This window comes from Seriola dumerili, unplaced genomic scaffold (assembly GCF_002260705.1).
Source record: "Seriola dumerili isolate Sdu_G_001 unplaced genomic scaffold, Sdu_1.0 BDQW01000097.1, whole genome shotgun sequence".
NCBI classification, from domain to species: Eukaryota; Metazoa; Chordata; class Actinopteri; order Carangiformes; family Carangidae; genus Seriola; species Seriola dumerili.
In genome coordinates, this window is record NW_019174352.1 from 983,908 (window position 1) to 1,010,847 (window position 26,940).

Consider the following 26,940-nt stretch of genomic DNA (forward strand, 5'->3'; position numbering starts at 1 on the left):
TGTGTGTGCGCGTGTGCATATGTTGGTGTGTGAGTGTGGTGTGTACTGCGCCAACCCTGTTGTTTACCGTGGGGGATTTTAGAAGAATTGTAGGCAGCTGGCAGGCCCCCTCAGTCCCCCCCCCCCCTTTTTAAATCTGCGTCTGTCTGTCTTTCTGTCTGTCTGTCTCTCTGTCTCTCTGTGTGTCTCTCTGTCTGTCTCTCTCTCTGTCTGTCTGTCTGTCTCTCTGTCTCTCTGTCTGTCTGTCTGTCTGTCTAATTCACTTGCTCCACTTCTGTGCATGTGGATTTGATGTTGGGCTACCACAACAGTTCAACAAAATAGGCAATTTCCTACTTGAAAAGAAGCAATAATTTCCCCGTAGCAGCTGGGATACCGGCTTACGACATGTTGATCAGAACGTAAAGCTGCGCTGGAAAATATGTTTTTGGGGAAAAATACAAGACTTAATATCAGAGTAAATCACAGAGTGAGCAGCGGAGAGAGGAGCACGGATGATAAGGGCTGAAAACAGTTTGAACTTCAGCAAACAATCTTTCTGTTTTTGTTTTTTCATTTCAGGTTCCTGCTGTCTGGCGTTGCATATCGGACCAGCTCGTTGAGTTTTCTACAGACAGACTTCAGCCACTTTCAGTGTTAGTATTATTGGTAGTTAGTATTTGGGATCACTATTGTTGAAGCCACATTTAGCATTAGCATCCTGTCTCTAGTTGTCCACAGCTGGTTGTCCGCACTGGGAGTTAATTATTACCATTAGTATTAATAGTATTATTAGTATTTTTTTTTTTTTTTTTTTTTTTTTTTTTTTTAACACGTCGCGTTATTGGAATCAAACCATTAGCATCAGTGCTGAGCACACGTCGGCCAGTTAACGTTAGCTGCCAGGATGGAGCGCAGTAGCTGGAGCGGCAGTGAGAGTCCCGGGGAGGACATGGACAGACTGAGTGACTCGGGAGGGGACAAGACCATGGACGGGGACCCCGAGGGGGTCTGGAGCCCCGACATCGAGCAGAGCTTCCAGGAGGCCCTGGCCATCTACCCGCCCTGTGGAAGGAGGAAGATTATACTGTCGGATGAGGGAAAGATGTACGGTGAGTGATTTGAAATGTAAGATAATAATGAAAAGTTACCAAAAATAACACGGACTGTTGATTTTGTGCAGCCAACAGTCACAAAAGACAAAAAATATTCCATTTAAATGATATGCTTTCAGTGGATTCAGAAAGCAGTCAGATGCATTCACATTTTGATTTGTAGATTTAATTGTAAATGGATAAAATTACCATTTTTGCTCATCGGACGACGCTCAGTATCTCATAATGATGACATGAAAACATGGTTTTAGGAATTTTGCAATAAAATCTCTCATTTGCAAAAGCATTAATACCCTTCATCCAGTCCTTTGTAGAATCCCTCCGGCAGCAGCTACAGCCTGAGTCTTCTCGGTTAAGTCTGTACAAGCCCCTTTAGATTGAATGGGAAGTGTCTGTGCGTGACGCTGCGACCACCATGCTTCACCTTAGGGACGGTAATAACCAGGTGATCAGCAGTGTCAGGTGTTCGCCAGACAAAGTGTTTGGTTCAGTTTTTGTCTCATCAGACCAGAGAGTCTTTTCCCTCATGTTCTCAGAGTCTTTAAGCGCCTCCAAGCGGGCTGTCATAGTGGCTTCTGTCTGACCGTAAAGACCTGATTGACGGGGAGATTCTGGAGCTCTGAGAGTGACCACTGGGTTCTTCTTGGTCACCTCCCTGACCAAGGCCCTTCTCGTTCGGTTACTCAGTTCAGCAGCAGGTACAACTCCAGGATGAGCCCTGTTTGTACCAAACTTCAAACACTGAACATTTCTAACTGAAGCTTTAGAAATGGATTCATACTTTGCACTGATTTAAACCTTGACACAGTTTTATCGTAGAGGTCTACAGAGAGTTCCTCGGATGTCATGGTTTGGTTTTTGTCCTGACGTGGAGTGTGAAATGTGGGTCCTTTATACACACAGGAGTGTGTCTTTTATAAACTATGTCCAGTCAATTCAGTTTGCCACAGGTGGACTCCAATCAGGTTATAGCCACATCTCAAGGATAAGTAAAGCAAAGGATGGGAATACTTTTGTAAATGGGAGATTTAAGGTTCTAACTTTTGGTAAATTTGTAAAAAATAAAATTCTAAAAACATGTTTTTGAAGTGAAGGGGTCTGAATACTTTCTGAAGCCACTGTAAATCAATTGACAAGTTGTTATTGATTCATTTTCTGCGGATAAGTGATTACAGGACCAATAAATACACTTTTGTTTGTGTATTTATATAGTGATGAACCAAATATAGAGTGTGAACAATTTGTTTGTCACTAATTCACACAGTGTGTCGTGGCGGAGTGTAACATCTCTGCACAGTGTTATAAACACATCCTGTGATTGGCTGAGCTGTGGAAGTGTTCGCTGTGTGTGTGTGTGTGTGTGTGTGTGTGTGTGTGTGTGAGGGCCGTCTCACAGGGCAGAGACGCAGGAAAGAAAGATAAACTGTAAAAGAGGAAATAGAGGCACGCTATAGGTGCATCATGTGTATGTGTGAATGAGCGTGACATTGAGGGGTAGAGTGTGTGTGTGTGTGTGTGAACTAATAGAGTGATGAACAGATGGTCCTCTGGCTGCCACCAGCTGCGCCTCCCTCCCTCTCTCTTTCACTGTCTTTCTCCCTCTCCCTCCCTCTCTCTCTCTCTCTCTCTCTCTCTCTCTCTCTCTCTCGCTGCAGAGTGCACTCTAGTGATTTCTTCATACTGCACGAGTTTTAGGCCTCTGAGTATTAAATTAAATCCCAGATATTAGATCTTTTTTTTTTTTCCATCGAGGAAGTCTTGCCTCAAAACCATGGACACACAAACACACACACACACACACACACACACACATACACACACACACACACACACACACACACATACACACACACACACACACACACACACACATACACACACACACACACACACACACACACACACGTATTACATGGCCAAAAGTTTGTGGACACCCAAAGAGTTCAATCATATCTGATAGTTAAGACAGAGCAGCATCAGTGAGGGTCCAAGGCTTTAAATCAGCCTAAAAGTGTTGAGGTCAGTAGAGCAAACCATCTCTTTAAAGCTGCGCTTACAGTATCAATATTTATATATAAAAATAATCCACAGAGAATTACCATCCACCTTTACACTTCCCTTCAGCCCTAGGGAACATTTAGCATGTTTTTGCTCATTGTTTTTGATTTTATGACCCAGAAACTGTAATGTTTTGTTTTGCTTCTCTCAACCTCGTTTCCAGCAGCAACAGGAAGCCGCTTTCAGAGAGGAAACTGACATTAGCCATAACAAGTTGATGAGATAATAAGTCCATGTTTACAAATTGTTGTGCATCCCACAAGTGGCCAAAAAAAAAAATCAATAAATGCAGCTTTAATGACCCGTCCTTGTGCAGGGGGGGCATGTTGAGATAGGAAAGATAGGGCTGCGCAAAAACTGTAGTTGACGTAACTATTGTCTAAGATTCCTTTTGATTGGAACAAAGGAGCCAAATGTACACAAGAGTATGTTATTAGCATTAGACGTATGCATATCGGAAAGCACTACACCACCTGAAAGGCTGACACGCGGAGGTCACACTCATAACTAAAAACTCCCGCTCAAGCTCCTCTTGTGTTATCGACCAGCCGCCAATCAATCCGTGTCATCCCGTCCCCTGCCTCAGAAGGCATGTGCAGTGCTGTTTGTTTACCTTGTTGACGGCGTGTTCAGGCCGTTGACATGTTTATCACGGTGACCTGATATGCTTAGACAGTGTCTGTTTTCAGAGGCAGAGCAGGAAGAGGCGAAATGGCGGGAAGGGATGAGCAGCGTTTGGCGTGGAGAGTCCGAGAGGGGTTTTTTAATCGTTACTACAACATCTGTGCGAACCAGAATTATGAAACAGTATCTAGTTCTTAAGTCTTATTTTTGGCTCATGATGCACGCAGAATAGGACAGGCTCACATTTTTATTCATGCACGATGTTTCATTTGCCTTTTAAGAAACATGGGAGTCTTTATTGAATTTTTTAATTTATTTTTTTCCCCCAATGAAAAAAGCACAGTGATGTTTTTGTACTTAACGCAAAAGCAACGCACCGTATGCACACAACCTTGGGCTTCCTTTAAAAACTTGGCATTATTTTCCTCGCTATTCAAACCAAAGCCTGTTGTTAATGGTGGTTTTGTGGATTCCTTGGGCATTATATTAAAGTAAAATGAGTGGCAGGTGAGTAGTCCTACAGAAAAGAAAGAGGTAATATCTGATGGTTAGGGGACCTATGTGTGTCTAAAAATACCCCCCACTGGTTACAGGGAAATGGACTGAAATAGAAAAGAAGAAGGAAAAATGTGCAAAAAGTGCCAGGACGAACTTAGCAGGAGAGAAGCGTAGAAAAATCATAAATGGACGCGTATAAAAGGGAGAGCGAATGAAAAGGTGAATAATAGCGCCATTATCCTTGGCAAAGGTACATCAGAGGTACAAAGTAATGGGCAGTGGCTTTGTCCCTTACGCACACATGGTATGGATCTACTGGACAAATATAAAAGTCATTTAATTGGTATTGAACCTTCTTCGTCTGCTAAGCTGTGGATCAGGGACATGTTCAAAACAGACATATTACAGACGTTTGCTACATACTGTGAATGGCAGTGGAGGAGGTGCAGGCTGTGGCATTGACATAGACTGCAAATATTTTTTCATCTTCAGTATGTGTCATATTAAAGTATTTTCTTTCTGTGTCTTTGTCACATTGTATAAAGCTTCCTTTCCGTTCCAATGAAAACTTAATTTCATCTATCATCTTCATTTAAAGTGGAGGCGTCGCTTCACATCCTTCGTCAGAGCTGAAAGTTTTGTTTGTTTCCAGTCGACGTGCCAAAAGTCGCACTGGTTATTCAGCTCAAAATGTGATTTATTTTGAAGGAGCTGATGCATTTATGTGGATTAAAGGCGAACTCCTTTGATTTTACACATCAGCGTCCGTGTGCAGGTCTCAGGGATTGCTAAATAAAAGTTGTATTAAGTCTTTCGTGGCTCCAGATGCAGCTGCACAAAGTGATATTACTTGTGTCAGTGTTTGTCGGACTAAAATAATTCCCCCTCTTCCAAACTCACCACGAAAGACTGACAATCATTCGTAATGATTAACTCTTAAAAGGTAATCACTAAACTACTGCATTGATCACATTGAAGTCACTGGGCGTGGACAAACGGATTGTCTGCTGAACTCAGTGAAGTCAGTGTTCAGTGTCAAAAGAAAACTGTGTTGTCCTGATGGATTAGTGGTTGAAGACACATACCTTGTGACTGCAAGGTCACGGGTTCGAGTGCAGTTCAGGGACCAGTGTTTCTGTCCTCCCGTCTATTGTGAACTCACACGTCGTCACTCTTCTGCTTTTAAAAGTTGTTTAATCCACAAATGTCAAATCGTTGAGCTTAATTGGACCCTGCTCATCGCTGCTTGTGGTTGTATTTACTTTTTGAATATGTTTGAATCAAGTAAGTAGTGTTCATTGTCTAAGTTTAGCATGAAACAGATTTTTACGTCGTCACCAGCAGCGAAAGATTCCCAGAGTTTAGTTATTCTTTAAAGGAAGTGGCTGCTTGTTTCTTATATATGAATGATTAACCGTGCGGTTAGCAGGAGCGCGGGTGATCTCAGCAGAGACAAAGAAAAAGAGCACCACGCGAATGAGCTGAGAAAAAACGACTTAAAAACACTTAAATTGTCCCGCCGGTGTTGTAACAAGCAACGGACGTCGCACTCGCCGTTACTGCGGCCAGGCTCCGGGCCAGGGTTCGGCGCCTGTGGTCTCTGAGGTGTTCCCGGGCTGCAGAACAATGCACACCACTCCACTGCAGCCTTATTAGCGAGTACAGTCAGCGAGGCTTTGACCTTATTCTGAAAGGGTTTTCAAACTATTCTATAAAGCAGCTGAAGCTCTTAATCACTCTGCTAACTGAGCGTGGTGAGCAACAGTAAACTACTGCAGTAATGCTTTTTTTTTTTTTTTTTTAAAGGACAGGAAAAGAAGAAAATATGTTCAAGTACAAAGGCACTTATTTGCTAAGTGCTCATTTGTTCTCATAGGTATTTCCACACTCTTTCAGTGACAGGTGACAAATTAGACGATGCTTTGCTGCCTTGCGGAGAGTATTGCATTTCAGTCCCTATATTTGAATTCGAGAATTTCTGCACCTCACGTTCACATTTACTGGAAACTGAATCACTTGATTTTATCAAAGCGTCACAACTCTGGCTCTTTATTCTTGTTTTCTTTCATGGGTCCTCTCACATGTTCTCAAATCTCTGCTGAAGCATGTAGAGCATGTAGGTTCACATGTATTTCCAATGTGTCGTCTCCCTCACTATCTGCTCGCACAGAGAGTGGCTACAGCCGGGAGGTAGGGGAGGGGGGGCTGGGGGTACTTCTGTTCGTCACAGTTAATGACCATCTGACTTTGGCCTTGAAGTCTTTCACTGGGCAAGTAGAGAGGGAGGGAGCGACAGAGAGAAGAAGAGGGAGGGAGCAGGAGGGAAGCCCATTCACTACAAGAGGGACAGAGGAGGGGAAAGAGGGAACAGCCAGAACAGAGGATGGATGGAAGGGCGAAGAGGGAGGGAGGGAAGGGCCTGTGTGTTTCTGTGTGTGTGTGTGTGTGTGTGTGTGTGTGGGGATGTGTGTTTGTGGGTGTGCTGGAGAGTTTTTGAGAAAGAGGGAGGGCGAGAGTGAGGGATGTGTGCCGCAGGGTTAGTGAAGGATGATAATTCACCGTTAAGCCTCCTAGAAAGACCAGCTGGCCCCTCTGGAGTCAGATGTCAGCCTCCGCAGCCAGGACCCACTCTGTGTGTGTGTGTGTGTGTGTGTGTGTGTGTGTGTGTGTGTGTGTGTGTGTGTGTGTGTGTGTGTGTGTTTTGGCACTCATGCATGTATATACGTGCATGTGTGTGTGTGTGTGTGTTGACGTCAGTCGCAGCTTTTGACTGCTAGAAGGAAAACACCTGCATGGGGAGCTGTAGATTTTATCAGTCTAAGCTCTCTATCTCAGTGAGAGTGGGACTGGTCAGAACACACACACACACACACACGCACACAGGCACACAGGCACACACACCATCTGCTAGTTAGTTAGGGCTATTGTTGTGAGCCATTTGGGTAGTGTGTAGAGGTTTGGCTTTGTGCTGATCTTGACCATCAGTTGGCCAGCTGGCCTGACTTTGGTTTTCCACTTGGTTGGAACAGAAAACAGGCCAGGAGACAAACCAAAGCAAACTGAGCCACACAGCCACAAATTTGCTTGTTAGCAAATAAAATAACAGTCGAATTACTTAATTTCACAAAATATTTAAAACGCCACCGCCATCTTTGAATTTGTACGACTCTAAAGTCACAAACTGGTCAGATTTAAGAGGCCTCTGCAATGCAGCACTGTTAATCTGTTAACTAATCTGTGTTTTATACTGTGTTTGATACACACACACACACACACACACACACGTCTCTGTAACAGGTTTTCTGGATGTAACACAGGGGTTTTCTGCTTCTTTTTTCTCTCTGTCTCCCTCACTAATTTATACTAGCCAGGTCATGCTGAGTCTGCTGTGCTCCCTATTGAATGGGTTGAATTATTCAGCATTGTAAGAGTGTGTGTGTGTGTGTGTGTGTGTGTGTGTGCGCGCGCATATGTGCACACACATAAGCATGGGTACAGCTGGCCTGCTGGTTCCTTTAATCAGGGGACGGCCGGTCTGCATGAATGCCTGTATTGTTGGGTCATGTGTATTCAGGGCCATGGCGTGTGTGATTTTGTGTGTGTGTGTCTGTGTGTGTGTGTGTGTGTGTGTGTGTGTGTGTGTGAGCATGTGTAGAGGGCTCAACAGGGGTATCGGTGATTACAGTGCTACTATGTGAAACTGCACGTCACAAGGTCGCTAGGTCAACAGCACTAAATCAGGCACTAAGTTGTTTTTCAGGGTCTTATGATTTCTGCTTGTTTGTCTGTGAGAAAGAAAGATAGTTCAAATAGGGTCTTACATGTGTGTGTGTGTGTGTGTGTGTTGAGAGAGAAAACAGCATGCATAATGTTTCATCAGTATGTTCTGTGTCTTTTCCCTCCAGGCCGAAATGAGCTCATAGCCAGATACATCAAGCTCCGAACGGGCAAGACGCGGACGAGGAAACAGGTAATAATGGGAGAATGCAATCCAATCATACTGTCTACAGTATGCATCACAGCATATCACATTATACAGGGGTAATGAGGGAAATGGTGCTAACTGCAGTGATGAAGAGAACGGCTGGAAGGCTGACCTGTGACGGTCGGCTCAGTGGTTGAGTTTGGCCAAAAAAATAAAAAAGAAGCGTGTATCCACATGACCTTGCTGAACTTATCCTTTTTATATTTCTGTTTTCTACATTAGGAGAAAAGTAAACTGACTAAAGGTTACGAAAGAATCTTGGTTTAACTGATATTATTTTATAGGATCCCTAAGGTTATGTGTTTTATTTTGAAACTTTCAACACTCGCCTCTTGTTTTTATTATGGCTCACCATCAGTGTTGCCAAGTTGGGTGGTTTTCCACCTCACTGCCGCCCAGTGAAAAATACATCTGAGCAAGTTGTTTTGTTCCATTAAGGCGATGTCCACCTATGAAAAGTTAGTTAGTTATATTCCATAAGTTATTCAAATTTAAGGGAGAGACTGAGGCAAAGATACTGCATGAGGTGAATTGGCCTTAAAAACTTCACACCTCAAACCGAACTCAGACCGATCTGAACACACAAACATGCTACACTTATACAATTATGTACATATATAACATGTAGATATACTGTATAAATCAATTATTTTGGTAGATATTGTGATATGAGTCACGATTTTTATTGGAAATGGTAATTTTTGCATTTCAGGTCTGCAACAAACAAGCATGTTGCCTTATGTCTGGAGGGTCGGATCTGTAGGTCGGGGGCATCTCTGTAACGCCACATAAGTTCATTGCTTCATTTATAATCGTATGTCGTGCAGCCCTTTGCAATTTGGATATTTGGCTACGGTTTATGTTAATAGGCTGTATTTTTAGTTTTTAGTTATTTGTGTTTTTAGTAATGCGCCTGTCATTACGCCGCTGTTCGTGTAGAGAGACTCTGCTCAGTGTTATTGCTAATGGAGCTTAAGCTCAAGAGCGAGTTAAAAAACTTCTTTTATGTTCCACCCATGTGATTCTGGTGTGGAGGTCGTGTGTAACTTATATATAGCAGATTTATTTTAGAAATGTAAGAGAGTTTTCAAGGTTTTTAATAGTAAAAAATAGTAGCGTTTACCCTCTGAAATACACACGTTTAGATTTTCTGACGGCACATAAAGTGGAACCATCTGTATACAGTGTAATCTTAGTATCTCAGCCTGTGTTCCCAGGTGTCTGTTCGCTCTCTCAAAAGATGTGCATAGATGGGTCTATTCACTGTTGTCAGGGGAGTAGTGTGTGTGTGTGTGTGTGTGTGTGTGTGTGAGAGAGAGAGAGAGAGAGAGAGAGAGAGAAAGTGTGTGTACCCTTCCAGTGTGGCAACAGTCCTTTCATAACCATGGCAACTCACTGTTTGGTCCTTCCTCCTCTCTTTCCTACCCTCCAACTCCCCTTTCTTTTACCCTCTCCTCTTCTCCCCTCTCCTCCTCTCCTCCTCTCCTCCTCTCCTCCTCTCCTCCTCTCCTGAGAGAGAGAGAGAGAGAGAGAGAAAGTGTGTGTACCCTTCCAGTGTGGCAACAGTCCTTTCATAACCATGGCAACTCACTGTTTGGTCCTTCCTCCTCTCTTTCCTACCCTCCAACTCCCCTTTCTTTTACCCTCTCCTCTTCTCCCCTCTCCTCCTCTCCTCCTCTCCCCTCCCCTCCCCTCCTCTCCTCTCCTCTACTCTCCTCTCCTCTCCTCTCCTCTCCTCCAGGTATCCAGTCATATTCAGGTCTTAGCCAGAAGAAAATCCAGGGAGTTTCAGTCCAAACTAAAGGTAAGGGGTGTAGTAATCTACAACATTTAGACTCAGTGGGTGATGTTTTTTTTATTTTATTTTTATTTTTTTTTACTGTGAAAAAGCAGGAAGTGGCGTGTTTTACATTTCCAGTGTTTTAGTTACAAACACAGCTGATCAGTGAGGATTAGCTCTAATTACCACCATGAATGAACAAACCGAAGAAGCTCCACCTACAGACGGATTGTGGTTACCTCCACTACACCACATACTACACAGGAGCAGTCTGCTTGTTAACTTTTCCCTGCGGCTGGATGGATGCCTGTCACAGTGACTCCAGTATCCTAGGTGTCTAATTAGGCCTGTTTAGCTTTTCACCCCCTCCTGCTTCCTCCTCCTCCTCGTCCTCCTCATCCTGTCATTCTCTTACATCCATACATTCATTTGCTCCTCTCCTCCCTCCCTCCTTTTTCTTACACTCTCTCCCACCCTCCTTTCAGTCTATTAATCTCTCACCCTCCGTGTCTCCTCCCTCTCTCCCTCTTTCTTGTTCTACCTCACTGTTGGTTGTAATTAACTTCATGTAGACCAACAAAGGAGCGCTTGTTTTCCGAGAAGAGCAGTCAGAACCGCGGACGGAAACAAAGCGGGGACTGAATTGATGTTTGCGGTCATCAAATAAATGACAGATGGTTGATTAAAAGTAATACTATCGCTTATTTAAGTCAATGTCACAATAGACATCGAACACAGTAGACTAAAGTATATGTGCGTTAAAATTACATTAAAAAAAGACATTTTGGCAGAATGGAAATGTGTCATTATACACAATATTTAGTTGAAACTCTTGCTAGCTTGCAATTGTATTCAAAGATATTATTGTGCAACACACAAATTCTAGACTACATATGAAATAGGCGTCACCACCTCGAAGCATATTTGTATTTGAGCATAACACTAGACTGTTCTGAAGTCTTAATAAAATCAGGAAACACATAATATAAGAAATACGCTCCAAGGCACCTGTTGTTCTCTAAAGATTTTTATTATAGATTTATCATTATGGCTGTGTCTAATTATTACTTTCATTATCAATCAATCTGTGGGTTATCTTTTCAATTTTAAGATTGCTTGTTTCATCAGAGAAAAATGGGCGAAATCTCACATTTGAGACGATGAAATGAGCAAATATTTATTATTATTTTGGATGGTGATATTCTGTTGTTTCTTATTGTCAGCAAATACAATGAAAATACAAAAATGAATGATGAATTCATCCTAAGAACAAGATTTACCTGTATAGCAAAGGTAATACTTGTTGGTAGGATGTGGGTGGCTGTCTACTGACGGCAGGACATGAACCGCCAACCGTCACGTCCACGTGCCGAAGTGTCTGAACCCCAAGTTGCCTCACTCGTAAGTTGCTTTGGATAAAAGCATCTGCCGAATGAGTAAATGTAAATACTATAATTTAAACTAAAATATATTATTTATTTGCTCCACTGTTCATCACTGAGCCGCAGTGATATGATGGAAATGGGTTCTGTAGTTTATTTTGATTCCACGTTAATAATCCTGCCACTGGAAATACTCACCAGAGCACAAAATATATATTGATTGATCCGAAAATAGTCCCCAACAAATTTCTGTTAGAATAACGTTTGCTAAAAACTACAATACCCAGCTGTTTTTAGGAAGTTCTAAAAATGTACATCCTCAGTAGGAACCTTTGTTTGTTTTGGGCTGTTTATGGGATTTGTTGACAAAAAGAAACATATAGAATAACACCTGATAGATTATCAATATATATATATATATATATATTGATATATGTATATAAATAATTGGCTGTCTCAGCACTGATTTGCTAATAGCACATGAAGAGATGCTGTACAGTCTCTGTTCATTTGAACGTGATGTAAGATCCCTCCCTGCTGTTCGATTTCCCATTATAACTAAAACGCATGAGTCGGTCGTTCCAAAGAGCTCAGGTCAAGGATGTTATCAAACCCATATGGTTCCCGGTATTTAATATGAAAATCCAGCATGATTCCCATCTCAGTACCTCCTATAATGTTATTACCTCCCCTAGGAGGAGAGATTTCTCTCAGTGCCAATTAACTTGAGTGAAGCTGCCAATTAGTGATTCTCCAGCTATTGCACAGCCTGTAATTCCATTTCATTCAGCTGTTTTCTGCCTCATGTTTAATATTACTTTGAGTTCAGATGTTACAAATAATAATGCTACAAGTTCAGACTTGCTGTGAATGTGCTCTTTGTATAAGTGTTTGCCCAGAGGTAACGGCCCATGACAGTGCTCGTCAGTGACCAGATCACTGTGTTGTCTGAAGCACATTCAGCTCTGCTGTTGTTGCTATGACTTCCCCCAGGTCATTACACCCAAACTACACACATGTAGAGAAAGGTATTTTTCCTTCATGTCACTGAGAGACACTTTAGACAGAGACATGGATTTAGACATGAATGCACGTGGTTGGACATGGATTTTTGACTAGAGTTAGAAAAAGGCAAAACAAGGTCAAACAAGCATTGAAACTGTTGTAAATCGTTTAGTGTTTTATTCCTGAAAGTCCCTGTTCACTATTTACTGAAACCCCCTTTTTTAATCAGCGTTTTATTGTCAAGTTTTAGCTCTGAAGTTCTATTAAAACATACGAACAAAGCCTCAGATTTCTGAGCGCCACTGCTACTTTCCACAGTTGTTGTACTGTTGGTAAATGAGCCGCTCCATATTGGGCAGTTTACTCAAATTGCTGTTTGTTAATTTGTATAATTATAAAGTAGCAGGAGACGCCAGTCTGATCACAACCAATTCGATAATGATAGTAAGATAATGACAAGCGAATGGCGACAATTATGAGTTTTCCCCTCGAGCTTTGATCGTCTGCAGGATTTTACATTCTCAAGATAATTCAAATTATTCCAAGATTTTCCTGCTTGTCATCACTCACTCTGCCGCTCTGCATGAGCAGTATAAAGTATATACATCACAATGATATTCACAGTGATGACGGCGTCCGTGTGTGTGTTTGTTGACGTGCAGGACCAGAATGCCAAGGAGAAAGCTCTGCAGAGCATCTCCTCCATGTCCTCGGCTCAGATCGTCTCAGCCACTGCCATACACAGCAAGCTCCTGCCTGGAATAGTACGGGCCAGCTTCCCTGGCAACCCGCAGGTAACACAAACACACTGTATTTACATGTATTCTCTTCAAATAAATACAGGAAACACAAGGACATGAATAATAATAAGGCTTTTTTTTTTTTTTTTTCTCACAATCTGGACAGCACATATGCTCAGTTTGTGTCCCGGTGCACACACAAGGACACACATGCTCACCGAATTGCATTCAAGGTTTGCAGCCTCGGTTCACTGTATTAATATGTGTGTGTGTGTGTGTGTGTGTGTGTGTGTGTGTGTGTGTGTGTGTGTGTGTGTGTGTGTGTTTTCAGCTGTGGCAGGGGATGATCCCAGGGGGACAGTCCAGCTCCACCACAGAAGAGTAAGTCAAACTCACCTCACACACCATCATCTGACTCTGTTACTGATTGTCAGCTGTAAGATGTGTCACTGCTGTGGTGTGGGAGATTATTGGTGTGATTATATGACTGATAGTGTCGGTAAATCAAACACACAAACGTCAGCTCCTAGTAGCCACTGAGCTAGTTAGTTATCTTTTTTTATTGTCCCACAATTCCTTGCAAATCCTTCCTTGTTTCACGAAATCCCCTCCCATTTTGTGATGCACTAAAAATGAATTTTCTCTACTTAACATGCATAAAAAACGTAAAAAGAAACTATATATACTTTTATTTAGTTATTAGTTCAATGGCTCAACTTTCTCTACTTGTGTATTAAATTCATGTTATCTTATTCCAACATTTCAATCCTTCTTGCTTTGTTTTTGTGGTTAGAAAAAGGAATATTTATCACCCGTGTTGTATAAATAAAGTTGTTTAAAAGGGTGTAAGTGGAGTCAGATTCTCTCTGCACCGCAGTTGTTGTTTCCTAAATCCTTATGAATTCAGGTTCACATCTTAAGAGATTCATTGCCTAATCTGACACAGTGATCATCTCAATAGTTTAGCCTGTAACTACCAGTAAAGACCCTTTTAACCCTTGGATGTTGTTACTGTACCTGAGTTTCCAAAGTTAAAGGTACGCTGATGCACTTCATCCACCTGTTGTGTATGAAGTCTGATTTTTTTTTTTTTGTATAAGGACGTGGACACATTTGTAGCTTGTTTGTAGCAGATGGAAATGTTCACAAAAATAAATAAAATAAACATCAAATGTCTCGTCTCCGTTAATATTTGAGAAACCCGCCGGTGTGATTTCTGCTGACCCACACGACTGATGTCTTTCCACATTTTGGCAAAAGTTACTGATATTAATGTCTCTGTGAAGACCGTATGCAGCGGTTCAGACTTGGTGGATTAGCTCTACTGCTGTTTCCATGTCTGACATTAGCTTCTGTATCACACAGACAGCGGTTAGAGCGGATCATTGTGCTCCTAGTTCAAACTCATGCTCAATTCACTGCCGGCCGCTGTTACACGACCATGTCATGATGGCGATAATGGTAGTAAATGGGGCTGGTATAGCTTTTACTGAACTCAGCGGCACTCTTGACTTCTGTGCTGATGTTACTGTTCACACAAGACGCAAGAACAGAATTCCTTTCTATGTACAATAACATGCACAATGTGATCGGCCCGACTGTGTCTCTTCTTTCAGCCTTTTCAATGCTCTCCCGTCTGTCTCTTCTTTCTTTCAGCATCAAGCCGTTCTCTCAGCAGGCCTACAATGTGCAGACAGCAGGGACCACCACAATCTCAGGTGAGAGGGACCACGGTGCAATTAGTTCCTTTCTGTAAAGCAGACAGGCGGCCCCTCTCTCCTGTCATTTAGGCAGCCGGCTCTCTACAGGGTGTGTTTTTGACTCGGTCAGGTCGCCTGGATCTCCAGTGTGCCTCGAGGTTTGTCTTGTGACGCGTTGTGCCTGTTGCTATAACGTCTGATGGTCTGGTCAACTGCCATCACCACATAAAAGAGAGCCTGCTAATGCTAGCTAGCTCTCTGCCTTTCTATAATAGGAAACAAAACTCTTGAGTGCGCAGGAGCTTGAGATGATTCAGCGACTGAAAGCAGGAGAAGCTCAAATTCACTTTGTTGTTTGACAGGGGAGAGGTCACTCGTCGATTCACCTTCTCTCTCTTTGCTCTCTTTCCTTTTTAATTCTTCCTGTTTCCAACCAGCAATCCATTTTGATACTCCAGTTTTTGCCATGGATGTAATCAAACTGAGATAGCAAACAAGTATACGATATAGTCTGACCGACAACAACATGACAGTTCAAATCACTGGCTTTAATAGGCTTTAATATGAGAAAAAAAGTTTTTAAATGTCACACGTTTTACATATTATCTGTGATTTATTTGAAGTGTTGATCCATTAGAAGATACATTTGTGGTTTTAAGAACCAGAAACCATCCCAATGTAGTTTTACATCTCCTCTCTCAGGCTTCTCTCTGGAGCTGTAGTAGCAACAGGTCAATGACCCAATCAGAAGAGAGGAGGCTCTGAGTCTCTCTTCTGATTGGTTGACTGCTTTCTGAGTGATTAAATAAAAATAAAGCAGATTTCAGGTAAAACACTCAGAGAAATCAAATTCTGCAAGGCTTGGACGGTGGGTCTGGGTGGGCGGGGCTCGGGACATGGCTGAGAGAGGTGACTCGTTCATTTCTCTGTGGACTGAGGCTTTGATACTTTCACAGTATTAATATAGAACCTAGACCTGCTTTATAATCAAACAACACATGGAAATCTCACTGTATACAATATGGGACCTTTAAACCATTTGAATGTTTTTAAAGATAATATTGTTTTCTAATATTTAAAAACATTATTTATATTTTTGTTATTTTTATAATTACATCTGGGTACCAAAATTGTACTGTTTTGCAAATGCAAACTTGCAATTCCTTCGCATTAATGTTCCAAACTAAGTGGCTGATTCTAGTGGGAATATGTCTCTACAAAAGCTGCTCTTCAGGAATTTAAGAAGGCAACTTGTCACTTGACTTCCCTCCATTGTTGATCTTTCCTTGATAACAACTCATCGAGGTCCCTGCAGGGAAATTTTACTCAAAGTGGATGATGGCAGCTGTCAGTTACAGTGGCATGAAGCTAAATGACAAGAGAGAGGCTTTTGTAAATGGAGGGTATGAGTTTTCAGTCAGCCCCCATGCGATTTCACGGTGTCCTCATCATTGTCGCCGTTTTCCATCTACTTTCATTAACTGCTTTTCAGTGCGGGACCTTCACCTCAGTCAGGCTTTGTCCACGAGACTCCAGTAATGGCATAGGTTTTACACATTTGCAGCAAAGAATAATGCTAGCGTTGCTGCTAACCCTGTTAAATAGCATGATTGTACATGATGACAGTGGCGAAGTGAGGTTAAACTGAATGTGTGTGCCTTTTGTGTGTGTGTGTGTGTGTGTGTGTGTGTGTGTGTGTGTGTGTGTGTTGTCTAGCCTACGAGCCTCCCACTACAGCCCAAACACACAGAGAGCCAGCATGGCAGGGTCGCTCTATCGGCACCACCAAACTACGACTGGTGGAGTTTTCATCTTTCCTGGAGACACAGAGGGACCAGGAGGCAGTGAGTAACACACACACACACACACACACACACACACACACACACACAGAGCACCAGACTACAATAAGCACTCCCTATTGTCCCATAAACCGAGATGACAGATAACCCCACAGCAGAGAACAACGTTAAAGCCCTTTGTGTGTCTCCGTGTATGAATAACCTTTGTAAAGCTCTATCTCTCCTCTGCTCAGTCTATCTGTCATCCTGCCACACTGTGGACTCACTGTCATTTTTCTACTTTGGGCTCACAGACAGTTGGCATTCATCTTGTTGCTTTCTGTTTGGACAGTAAAAAAAAACAAAACAAAAAAAAAAACAACCTCTAACTGTTGTACAGTGACATTGAAATAGACGTTTTGTCAAAATGTCTCACCTTTCCTGTATTATGTACATTACTGTACATAATGTCGAGCAGAAGATGTCCTTAAAGGTAACAAAAGAATCATTGTTGATGGACAAAAACACACTGTTTAAGGAAAAATGTAGTGTTTTTACAACCTCGATAGAGCTGAGCAATTTTCAAATCATGATCAAGAGCATGCCTGTATTAGTGGTGAACATATTACACTTGATAAGTTTATACCAAGTATAATCACAAACCTATCGTGTTTCTGCATTAAAACAATCAAGAAAAACTATGTAGGTGTTTGATATTACTTGACTTCAGGGTTGCCCCTAGCTAAAGATGTTCCTGGCCGACTAGTAGTCGTTAGTCGAAGCCATTCATGAACTAGTCGTTACACCTTTATGATTTTAATTTAAATATATATTTCTGGGCGGCATCGGAAAGTGGTTCGAGTCCAGACCTGATGAAGAAGGTTTAAGTAACATTGTTAACACGGTGCTCAGTTACAGAGAAACACAAAACCATAATAATAAGCACAATCACGCAGCGAGCCGCCTGTTAAGAGACAGACAAAAGCAGTAATGATTCTGAATGTGTCGGGTCAACCAGCAAGGAGAATGTTAGAGCGAGTAGCCATGCTAAGTGGCTAACATTAAGCTACTTATATGTTTCAAATGATAAGCCAAATGTTGAGGCCGATGAATGAAAGTGAGTGGTGGCCTTTAGCTGTTGCATGTCCTTTATCCTCTAGAATTGATGGTCAAAACAAAAAATACTAAAATAAAACCCATTCTGTACAAAGATGAATTTATCTTTTAATTTCTTATTAATAAATATCCAAATAAGATCGATATTATATTTACAAAAGATTATGTCTGAATGCTGAGGGGGCTCTGGAATTAACCAAAATGTCAAAATGAAAACCAATCCACAGAAAACACTGCGTCTGTCTTTTGCTGTGTAAATTCAACAGTTTTCCACCTGTCTGCACCTTTTCTGCCCCCATCCTCGTTTGATGAATCCACTTCTCTCTCCTCAGTACAACAAGCACCTATTTGTGCACATCAGCCAGAGCAGTCCGAGCTACAGCGACCCACTGCTGGAGTGTGTGGACATCAGGCAGATCTACGACAAGTTCCCCGAGAAGAAGGGCGGCCTCAAGGAGCTGTTTGGCAAGGGCCCACAAAACGCGTTCTACCTGATCAAGTTCTGGGTGAGCAGGCAGACACTCGACTACTTCCTGTTTTTGCGATCTGTATACCAGCTCTATAGCAGCTTCACATCCATCTGAAATATTTAAGGTCTCAAAAATACTTTCTTTCATATTTCAGGCAAGGTTTTTTTTTCTCTTAATTTTGTATTTCAATTTTTTGTTGCTGTGAGTGAGCAGGGTTAGCACGTAGCTCGCTAGTTTTTCCTGTATTTTTCCACCCAGTGCCATATCTTTGCCTGTACTTACAAGTGTGTGTGTGTGTGTGTGTGTGTGTGTGTGTGTGTGTGTATGTGTGTGTGTGTGTGTGTGTGTGTGTGTGTGTGTGTGTGTGTGTGTGTTGTGTGTGTGTTCTGTCTTTCCACCTGGGATATGGAGGTGGTGGGTTGATGAAAGCACAGTCGCTTTGTTTGAACACCTGCTCACCTCCTGATTCACGGGTTGCTCTGTCACCACGTGGGCGTGTGTGTGTGTGTGTGTGTGTGTTTCACTTTACTGTTAGTGCTGCAGTACACCAAAGGACTTTCAAAAATCCCGGCAACACAACACATCACACATTTAGTCATTTATTTTCCATCAGTGCTGCAGACACTGTGATAATCACAGAGTATCAGGTATCTGCTTATGTGCAGTTTACAATGCTAACGGTAGAAGATTTTCCACTCAGGATTCACATTCATTTTTTATGTCTCTGGAATTTTCACTTGTAATGTTAGAAGAGGAAAAGCTTTTAGGGCGAGAACCAACTCATGTTTTATTGCTGAATGTAACTCAGATAATGAGTTTGGCTATAGTTGTGAGTGTAAACGTTCTCAAATCTAATAGTGAGTAGGACAGAGCTGCTAACATTAGCATTAACATTAGCCTAAGCTTTGATAGCATCCAAGCCCAGCTTCTATACAGGGGAGAAATACCACAGAGTGGATGTGCTATCATGAATCATGTTTTTATTTTTAACCTAACCCCACAAAATAATGTAGTATAAAATGTTCCCTTAATTGTCTTTGGTTTAAGTTTCTACTGTAGCTAGCAAGGTAGTTAGCCTGACATGCTAACAGCTGCATCTTATGTTACAGGAGACTAACACCTACCCTTGTGTTTTTGTTGTTGGAAAGCTTCTAAGAAAGTCACCACAAGCTCTTTAAATGCAGCGTATGACTTTCACTAGAGTCCCATGTGGAGAAAACTGTACCTGTAAACTGTACATTAAGATGGACGTAGCTCTCCGTGACGTCATCCACAGGTGTCTGAAGAGCGGTTTTGAAGCTCAGAGTGGGCTGCTCTGCCGTCACCATCTTGGCAGCACCTGACTTAACCTAACTCCCTGCTAATCCAAAAATGGGCAAAGAGGTGGGGCATGCGTGGAGCCAAGACTTTAGTGAATGTCAGTCTGCGCACATAAAGTGGCCACGCCCTCAATTATACATAACTTTAAGCCTTAATATAATTTAAACGGGTGTGCCCCCGTACAGTTGCCACGAAGGGAGAAATTAGCCATACACCCGCAAACCATTTTATGTACCAGGCTGTAAACATGTTTATTTCTGCTGTAAAGTTGAGCATTTTAACGTGGGAGTCTATTTGGGGCCAGCCTCTAGTGGTCATTTGAGGAACTGCAGTTTTTGGCACTTCCGTGTTGCTTTCGTTTATTGTATAGGTGATGAGGTGTGCTCCTCGCAGCATGATAACAAACAAGTGTGTGTGTGTCACGTAGAGAGCTTCCCCTCTGAATTTAATTAAAAAGCTCTCTGATCTACCACAATGGTGTGTGTTTCTGATAATCTGCCGCTTTAATAGAGCACAGTTCCATGTTTGTGTGTGTGCATGCATGAACGAATGTGCGTGTGGGTGACTTAGCATATGGTGTGATTGTGTGTGTGTCTGTGTGTGTGTGCCTGTGTGTGTTGTCAGCCCTGAGACACACAGTGGTCCTTAGAGAACTCATTACAAATAGTACAAACCCTTCTCCACTTCTCTCAGCCTGTAATCCAGGTGCAGCATGTTCTCACTGTTCTGATTAAACATTTTCCAACTTCAACTTCACAAAGTTGCACAAAAAATAATGTTAGCAGGTTAGTATCTCACTATTTGTATAGTCTTACAAAAGTTCCTTTAAGCATAAGCAAACATGCCACCAAAAAATTTGGCTACAAAAAAAAAATGACACCGAAATTTTAAAGCCCAGGTCAACCAACATATAACAACACGAATGTTCTTACTACCTGTTTGTCCAGGGTTTGAGATATCTCTCTCTCTCTCTCTGAGGTTTCTGCTTCCTCCTCAATATAATGGAGGGAAAATGATTTTGTTGGTGGTGTTCACAGCACTCAACAATCACTGTTAACAATCAGCCGCCTGCAGGTAACCCATTCATGTCAAACTCACGCCGTGCAGCCAAAAATTGTAGAAAGGCAAAGAAATTTATTGTAAATTCTTGTGATCGCAAAGTTTCCTTTCGCAAAATGTGTTTTTAAAAATTTCTAATATTTCTATTTGATGTTGTGGTGCAACCAAAGAAACATTTTTGGTTTGAATATTTCACTGTAAACACCACTTCAACAAACAGCTGGAAAAGGTTAACACAGGAAAAAGTATCCGACAGAGTGGAAGAAGATCATTTTAACTACCTCAAAGCTACTTAAGAATAAACAAAAGGAGAAAACTGTGAGTAGTTAAAAAAAAAAAATGAAACAGCAGCGTCTTTATCCCTCTGTTCCTGTCTGGATAATCCAAAAACCTTACTGCCTGTGAACAGTTTTCATAGGGACTATTTCTCCAAGAGAAAATAAAACTGTCCCATTGACCTCCATTATACTGGGCTGGGTTTAAGAATGTATGACTGTCCAAAGTCTCAGTTTTTTTCTGATGTCTTGTTTGATGAGAAGAAAGTGATGGGAGCTGTACAAACCCGGTTTCAGAGTCTGCACTGATAAACAGCAGATTATTGCCTGATGAAGATAAAGCTGCTCGAGTTTATATACAGCTTGATTTTTGAACAGGGCCTTTTGTTGTTTTAGTTGTTTAGTTTTAGTTGTATAATAAGAGGACTCAGGCTCAACCTGATGCTGCATGCTGTGCAGTGTGGACACATGTAATGTGGCTGACTCACCAGCAGAGGGAGCTGTTGGCTAATTTTGATAGCACAAAGCATAACTCATTTATTATACTCCAAGACCAAATCCATCAACAGTCATTTATATTAATGATAACGCTGTAAATCATGATGTTTTTGCTCTGTGGTTTCCAGGCGGACCTGAACTATAATGTGCAGGACGACCCCGCGGCCTTCTACGGTGTGACCAGCCAGTACGAGAGCTCGGAGAACATGACCATCACCTGCTCCACCAAGGTCTGCTCTTTCGGCAAGCAGGTGGTTGAGAAAGTGGAGGTGAGGATGGTTTTAAATTCTCATTATGAAATGTGGTCTATAGAAGCAATGTGGGAGGTTTTCATGGATGTTAAACACCTGCTGTGCTGAACTTTTAAACAAGAGGAGGAGGAAGTTAAAGCTCAGCCAATAAAACCTTTAACACTTTCTCCTCTTAACATGTCTTTTAAGGGTTTCTGGCTCACAGAAAGTGGTGGGTTTTACGTAGTTACTAAATTGAATTAAATTCTGGCAGCCACTGTGGAACAAAGAAACCATAGACACACAAGGTCCAGGGTTAGAATTATCAACATAAATGTTCATTCAGAGCTTTCACATTAGAGATGCTTTAAATCAGTCGCAGTCGGTTGTAAGAGAAAACCAGCTTAAAAGTATGAAATTTTAGTTTTGTACTCCCCTAAAGTTGTGGGACTTTAATGGTTCGTTACTAGATTTGATTTGATAATAAGCGTCCTCTCTCTCTCTCTCTCTCTCTCTCTCTCTCTCTCTCTCTCTCTCTCTCTGTCTCTCTCTCTCAAGAACGGAGTCGTCACGCGCGCGGTTTGAAAACGGGCGTTTCGTCTACAGAATCAGTCGCTCTCCAATGTGTGAATACATGATCAACTTCATCCACAAGCTCAAACACCTGCCTGAGAAATACATGATGAACAGTGTGCTGGAGAACTTCACTATTCTGCTGGTGAGGACATCAGTCAGTCAGCGTGTCTATTTTGTCTACGTATGCGTGTGTGCATGTTTTATATTATGAACACCTGAATTTAAAATCCTTTCTTTCCTGTGTGTGTGTGTGTGTGTGTGTGTGTGTGTGTGTGTGTGTGTGTGTGCAGGTGGTGAGCAACAGAGACACTCAGGAGACCTTGCTGTGTATGGCGTGTGTGTTCGAGGTGTCCAACAACGAGCATGGAGCACAGCACCACATCTATCGACTCGTCAAGGAATAACACACACACTTATACATATAAATATATATATACACACATACACGGACACACACATATGGCCTTTGTTTGGTGACTGATGGCGACACTGGAGGTAAAAAAAAAAACAAAAAAAACAAGTGTCTTTCAGCCAAACAACTTCGATTTAGTGGAGGAAGAAATTGGCTGCATTTTCACTGCTGCTCACGAGACAAAACATTAAGAGGAAATTTTTAATTAACATCAGATGTGACACAGTACGCTGCAGAGGCCTCCCCAACAGGAGCATTTCAACACAAAATATTAAATCCACCCTGAGTATTAGATGCTCATTAGCTGGAAAAAAAGCACAGTGGCAGTGCAGCCATAGAAACACATTAAAATCGACCTGGGTGGTTTTCCCCAAGAACATCCTGACTCAGACATCACAGGGAGATGTCATGTCTCCTGCTAATTGGTTTTCTTACCCACTTTCACCCAGCAAATTCACATTCTGCTGTTCTGATGATGAAGATGAAAGTCGTGTCGTGTCTGTCACATGTGTGTTTTGGGGAAACTCAGCCCAGGGAGAGGAAGAAAAAAAAAAGATTTTCAACATTTTCATTTTCTGCCCCTGTGAAATAAGTGTGTGTGTGTTATCTGCCAAGATATTGACGGACACTGAAGGTCAGACCCTGTGTATCATCAATAACCAGAGAAGGAAATAACACTACTGCATTATCATATAGTACAATATAGAGGTGGATTTGTACAGATAGCCACTGCGAATTGTGTGAGCTGCATTCTTGCACAAAAAAGAGGTTTGTCCCAAAGAGAAGAGAAAATCAAATTTTTACCTTTTGTATGTTTTCATCTAAAAAAAAAGAAAAAAGAATAGCTTCTAAACTTTGGGAAATTGTTTATTGATAGTAGCATATAGACTATATTTTAATTCCAGGAACACTATCTAAAATTTATGTCAATAAGAAACTATAAGTGAAATTGAACAATTCAGGTACCTTTTTTTGTGCAACAGGTGACTCTTCATCTTCTAGATATAAATAAATAAATAAATAATAAGTCAAGAGTTTGTTAAAGTTATAATCCTCAAGATTTCAGTCCCAGTTGATTTGGCGTTAAATACATTCTGTTTCCTGTGGCCCTTTCACAGTAAAAGCCAGCACCTGTAGGAAATGTTGTGTTTGCATTAATACAGATGTGATACCACTCTAAGAGACTAAACAGTAGATGACGAGGCTGATTTGAATAAGAGAAACTACAAACATTGGATTACATGTTTCCTATTATTTGAGCCAAAGGTTGGATTTAATTTGATGAGAATCTTGAGGATTAAAACTTTAAATATCTTGTGGTCGGTCCATGGGAAAGCACTGTGAACCTTCTGAACTATACAACAACGTCATTCATGGTGTTTCAAGGAAAGGAAAAGTTTCATACGGTTAAAAGAAACAGCTAAAAGAAACCTGTGATCTGCAAATTAAGCCTAGCTTAGTTCAATATTCTTATACCAGCTAACTTGAGCTTTAACTCATCCGTACTGACACAGGTGTTCAAGCCTGAAATATTACCACAACCATATTTAAATTGAAGTTTTCCACAGCTTGTTCAGTGCTTGATTTCAGCTCTAGGGGGCATTAATTCAGTTGAAGACACAGTTCCCTTTAAACAGTGGAGGACTGGTTTCTTCCAGTTACACAACACTATGTCAGCATAGAAGTGATTTATGAAACAGAAACCAAAAAACTGTTGAAGTGATGTGTACTGTAGCAGGTGTCGACCGGTGGTCCGTCCGTGTCATGCTCAGCAGCATGAAGTGCCTTTGGTTGGAGACAGAAGTAGAAGTTTTTACTCTGTTTTTATGAGAGTCCTGATAATTTTGCTGTTGTAGATGGTGGGTAGAAATATACGGAGACGCATTATAGGGGATGACATGCTCCAGTATTCAGTGTCTTGTCCAAATTCTATATTTAAAGGCTGTTTCTTGTTGTAATTTGTAGACAGTCAGCAGTGGACCATCCTGAATTATCTGTTTTTATTTCCCACATGATGTCAGTGAGACACACTCTGGTTCATTTTGTGTCTGATGGATTATAACCAACATGTGTTTGCATTTACATGTATGTGCGACAGGTTCATGTTGAAACAGCTTCCACATGATGGTGCCTCATTCATAAAATGCAACAGTTACTACGACAGAAGACCAATTCTAACTTGTATCTTCACATCCCCACTGTAATATAATTGGAAAAAAATAATTGGGCCATTATTATAGAATTAAATATGGTCGCAATCATGTTCATCACTTCTTCACTTTGTTGCCAAGAATTAAATGAGAAGACTGATACTAGTTTTATGCCACGATAAACATGAAGCTACAGCGGTTAGCTTATCTTAGCTAGCATAATAATTGGGAACAGCTAGCCCAGCTCTGTCTGACGGTAACGACATCTTATCAGCATCTCTAAAGCCAACTGATATGTTAAATCTCAGTTGTTTAATCCATTAAAAACCATAGTGTGCAGTCAATAAGTGTGTTTCTATCCAGCTGGTTTTATGCATATTTTCAATTTGCACAAGTGGGAAATCCAAAAACTCAAAATAGCAAAAAAAGAAGTTTTTACGTATTGGTGGAAAAAGTTTGTAAAAAGTTTGGTCCCACTGTTCTAGGAGCGACTAGTGCTCTAATAATTACATAATAATACTGCAACAGTCTAATGGCAACCAGCACTACCAAATGTTTATGTCAATGAACCAAATTGCATAACAGTAGTGTAATGAATATTTGAGCTGTATATGGTGGGAAACCTGAGTAATGCACCTGACCATGGAATAGTCCAGTACCTAACTCAATAAAGTAACAACAAACACAATGCATATTGAGTGAGTTTCAGAGGTGCTTGTAGACAGATTTTTATTTTATGTTATTTTTATTTTAGTTGTGTCCCACTGTTCCAGCCTGTATGGTGCGCTAAGCTAACTGGCTTTTGACTGTGCTTCGTATTTACTGTATAAATATGCATATTTAGTGTATAAACGTACTTGTGGCATCAATATTCTCACCTAACTCCTGGCAGCCACTGTTATAAACCGCACTATCTTACAATTAGCATCCCACATGACCAAATAATGTCTATCAACACCTGGTCCATTGATAAACAGGGGACTGTTCCAACAAGTAAAACTCTCTGGATAACTTACTCAGCAAACCTAGCCAGAGTTAATACACATACCTGCTTGTTAATAGATCCCAGAGCTCCTTTCAGGTGATTTGATACTCACAACACTCACAATAACATCTCATTTGGACATAAAATGATAGAATTACTTGCATATTAATGAATGAGGCCCAGAAGTTTTCATATGTTTATAATAATGAATGCCTCTGGAGGAAGTTGATCAGCAAACTGTCATGACTCACAGGGTTATGTTTCCAGTGTGACCAGCTGGGATGCTATGTGGTGTCCAGAACATCCAGGAACATGGTGTTTTAGGGCAACGTCTACTATTTTACCAAACCTGAAAAAGAGCCATCTTTAATCAGAGCTGGCCACCTGTTAAATATTTGGTCTTGACGAGTAACGACTCAGAAGACTTTCTACCTTTGTGCCTAAAAGTATTTCGATTTGTCAACCTCCAAAACCACTATATTTTGACTCTATTTGTCTGAAGACTCCTGTGGGTGTCAGCCCATCTGTCCAGTAAAACACCATCATCTCAACACAGCGGTGAATCATAATGTCAGGAGAATTCCCCTCTGCCTGCAGCTTTCCCAGAGTTTAGTCTCACGCAGTGGTAGTATGTTGTTTGCAGACAGACCACTCGGCCTTCACACCAGAGTACCGACATGTAACATGTACATGGTAATCTTAACACACAGCCTCAGAGGGCTGATCTTTGCAATAATGACCCTCTGTCTGGACATTATCTACCACCTGCTTACCAAAGACGGTCGCCATGCAACACAAAACACAGAGGAAAAGTGATTTATTACAAGCTAGAGTTACTTACAAGCTTCTGCCAAAAAAAGAGAGACTTCTAAGGAACAGGACTATCATCTTAGAAACATCTGTAGCTCATTGGCTACAATGTAAAATTGTACAGATATAAGTAAAACAAAACAAAACACATGAATAAACAAAAATAAATGGGAACTAGGTTTGAATTTGACCTGTCACACCGATTATGGACACCTTCTATCATCTTGTTTGGCGGACTGAAGAAGCCCTGTATGAGAAGGAAACTGATTTATTCAAAATGCCCTAAAAATGTCTGTTAAACTCACCTGTAGGGCTTTTACTGTTAAATGTCTACTCATTGTAACCAACTAGAGAATGTGCTCACACTAATAAAAGCCCCACAAAGAGCAGTG

At 41.4% G+C, this 26,940-nt stretch overlaps 1 protein-coding gene across 2 annotated transcripts; it reads left to right on the forward strand.

Annotated features, from left to right (window-relative positions):
- The first annotated feature begins 886 nt into the window (after positions 1–886).
- On the forward strand, positions 887–22,742 carry LOC111222491 (transcriptional enhancer factor TEF-1-like). Of its 2 annotated transcripts, none has more exons than XM_022746246.1 (11): positions 887–1,091; positions 8,180–8,244; positions 10,001–10,075; positions 13,089–13,220; positions 13,498–13,547; positions 14,823–14,884; positions 16,583–16,710; positions 18,096–18,269; positions 21,514–21,654; positions 22,181–22,333; positions 22,482–22,742. In XM_022746246.1, exons 1-11 carry the CDS (start codon positions 887–889, stop codon positions 22,593–22,595), a joined length of 1,299 nt encoding a protein of 432 aa, XP_022601967.1. In that variant the 3' UTR covers positions 22,596–22,742. The 2 variants fall into 2 exon arrangements, with proteins under 2 accessions (XP_022601967.1, XP_022601965.1); XM_022746244.1 differs by having other exon boundaries at positions 10,001–10,063.
- Positions 22,743–26,940: the final 4,198 nt, after the last annotated feature.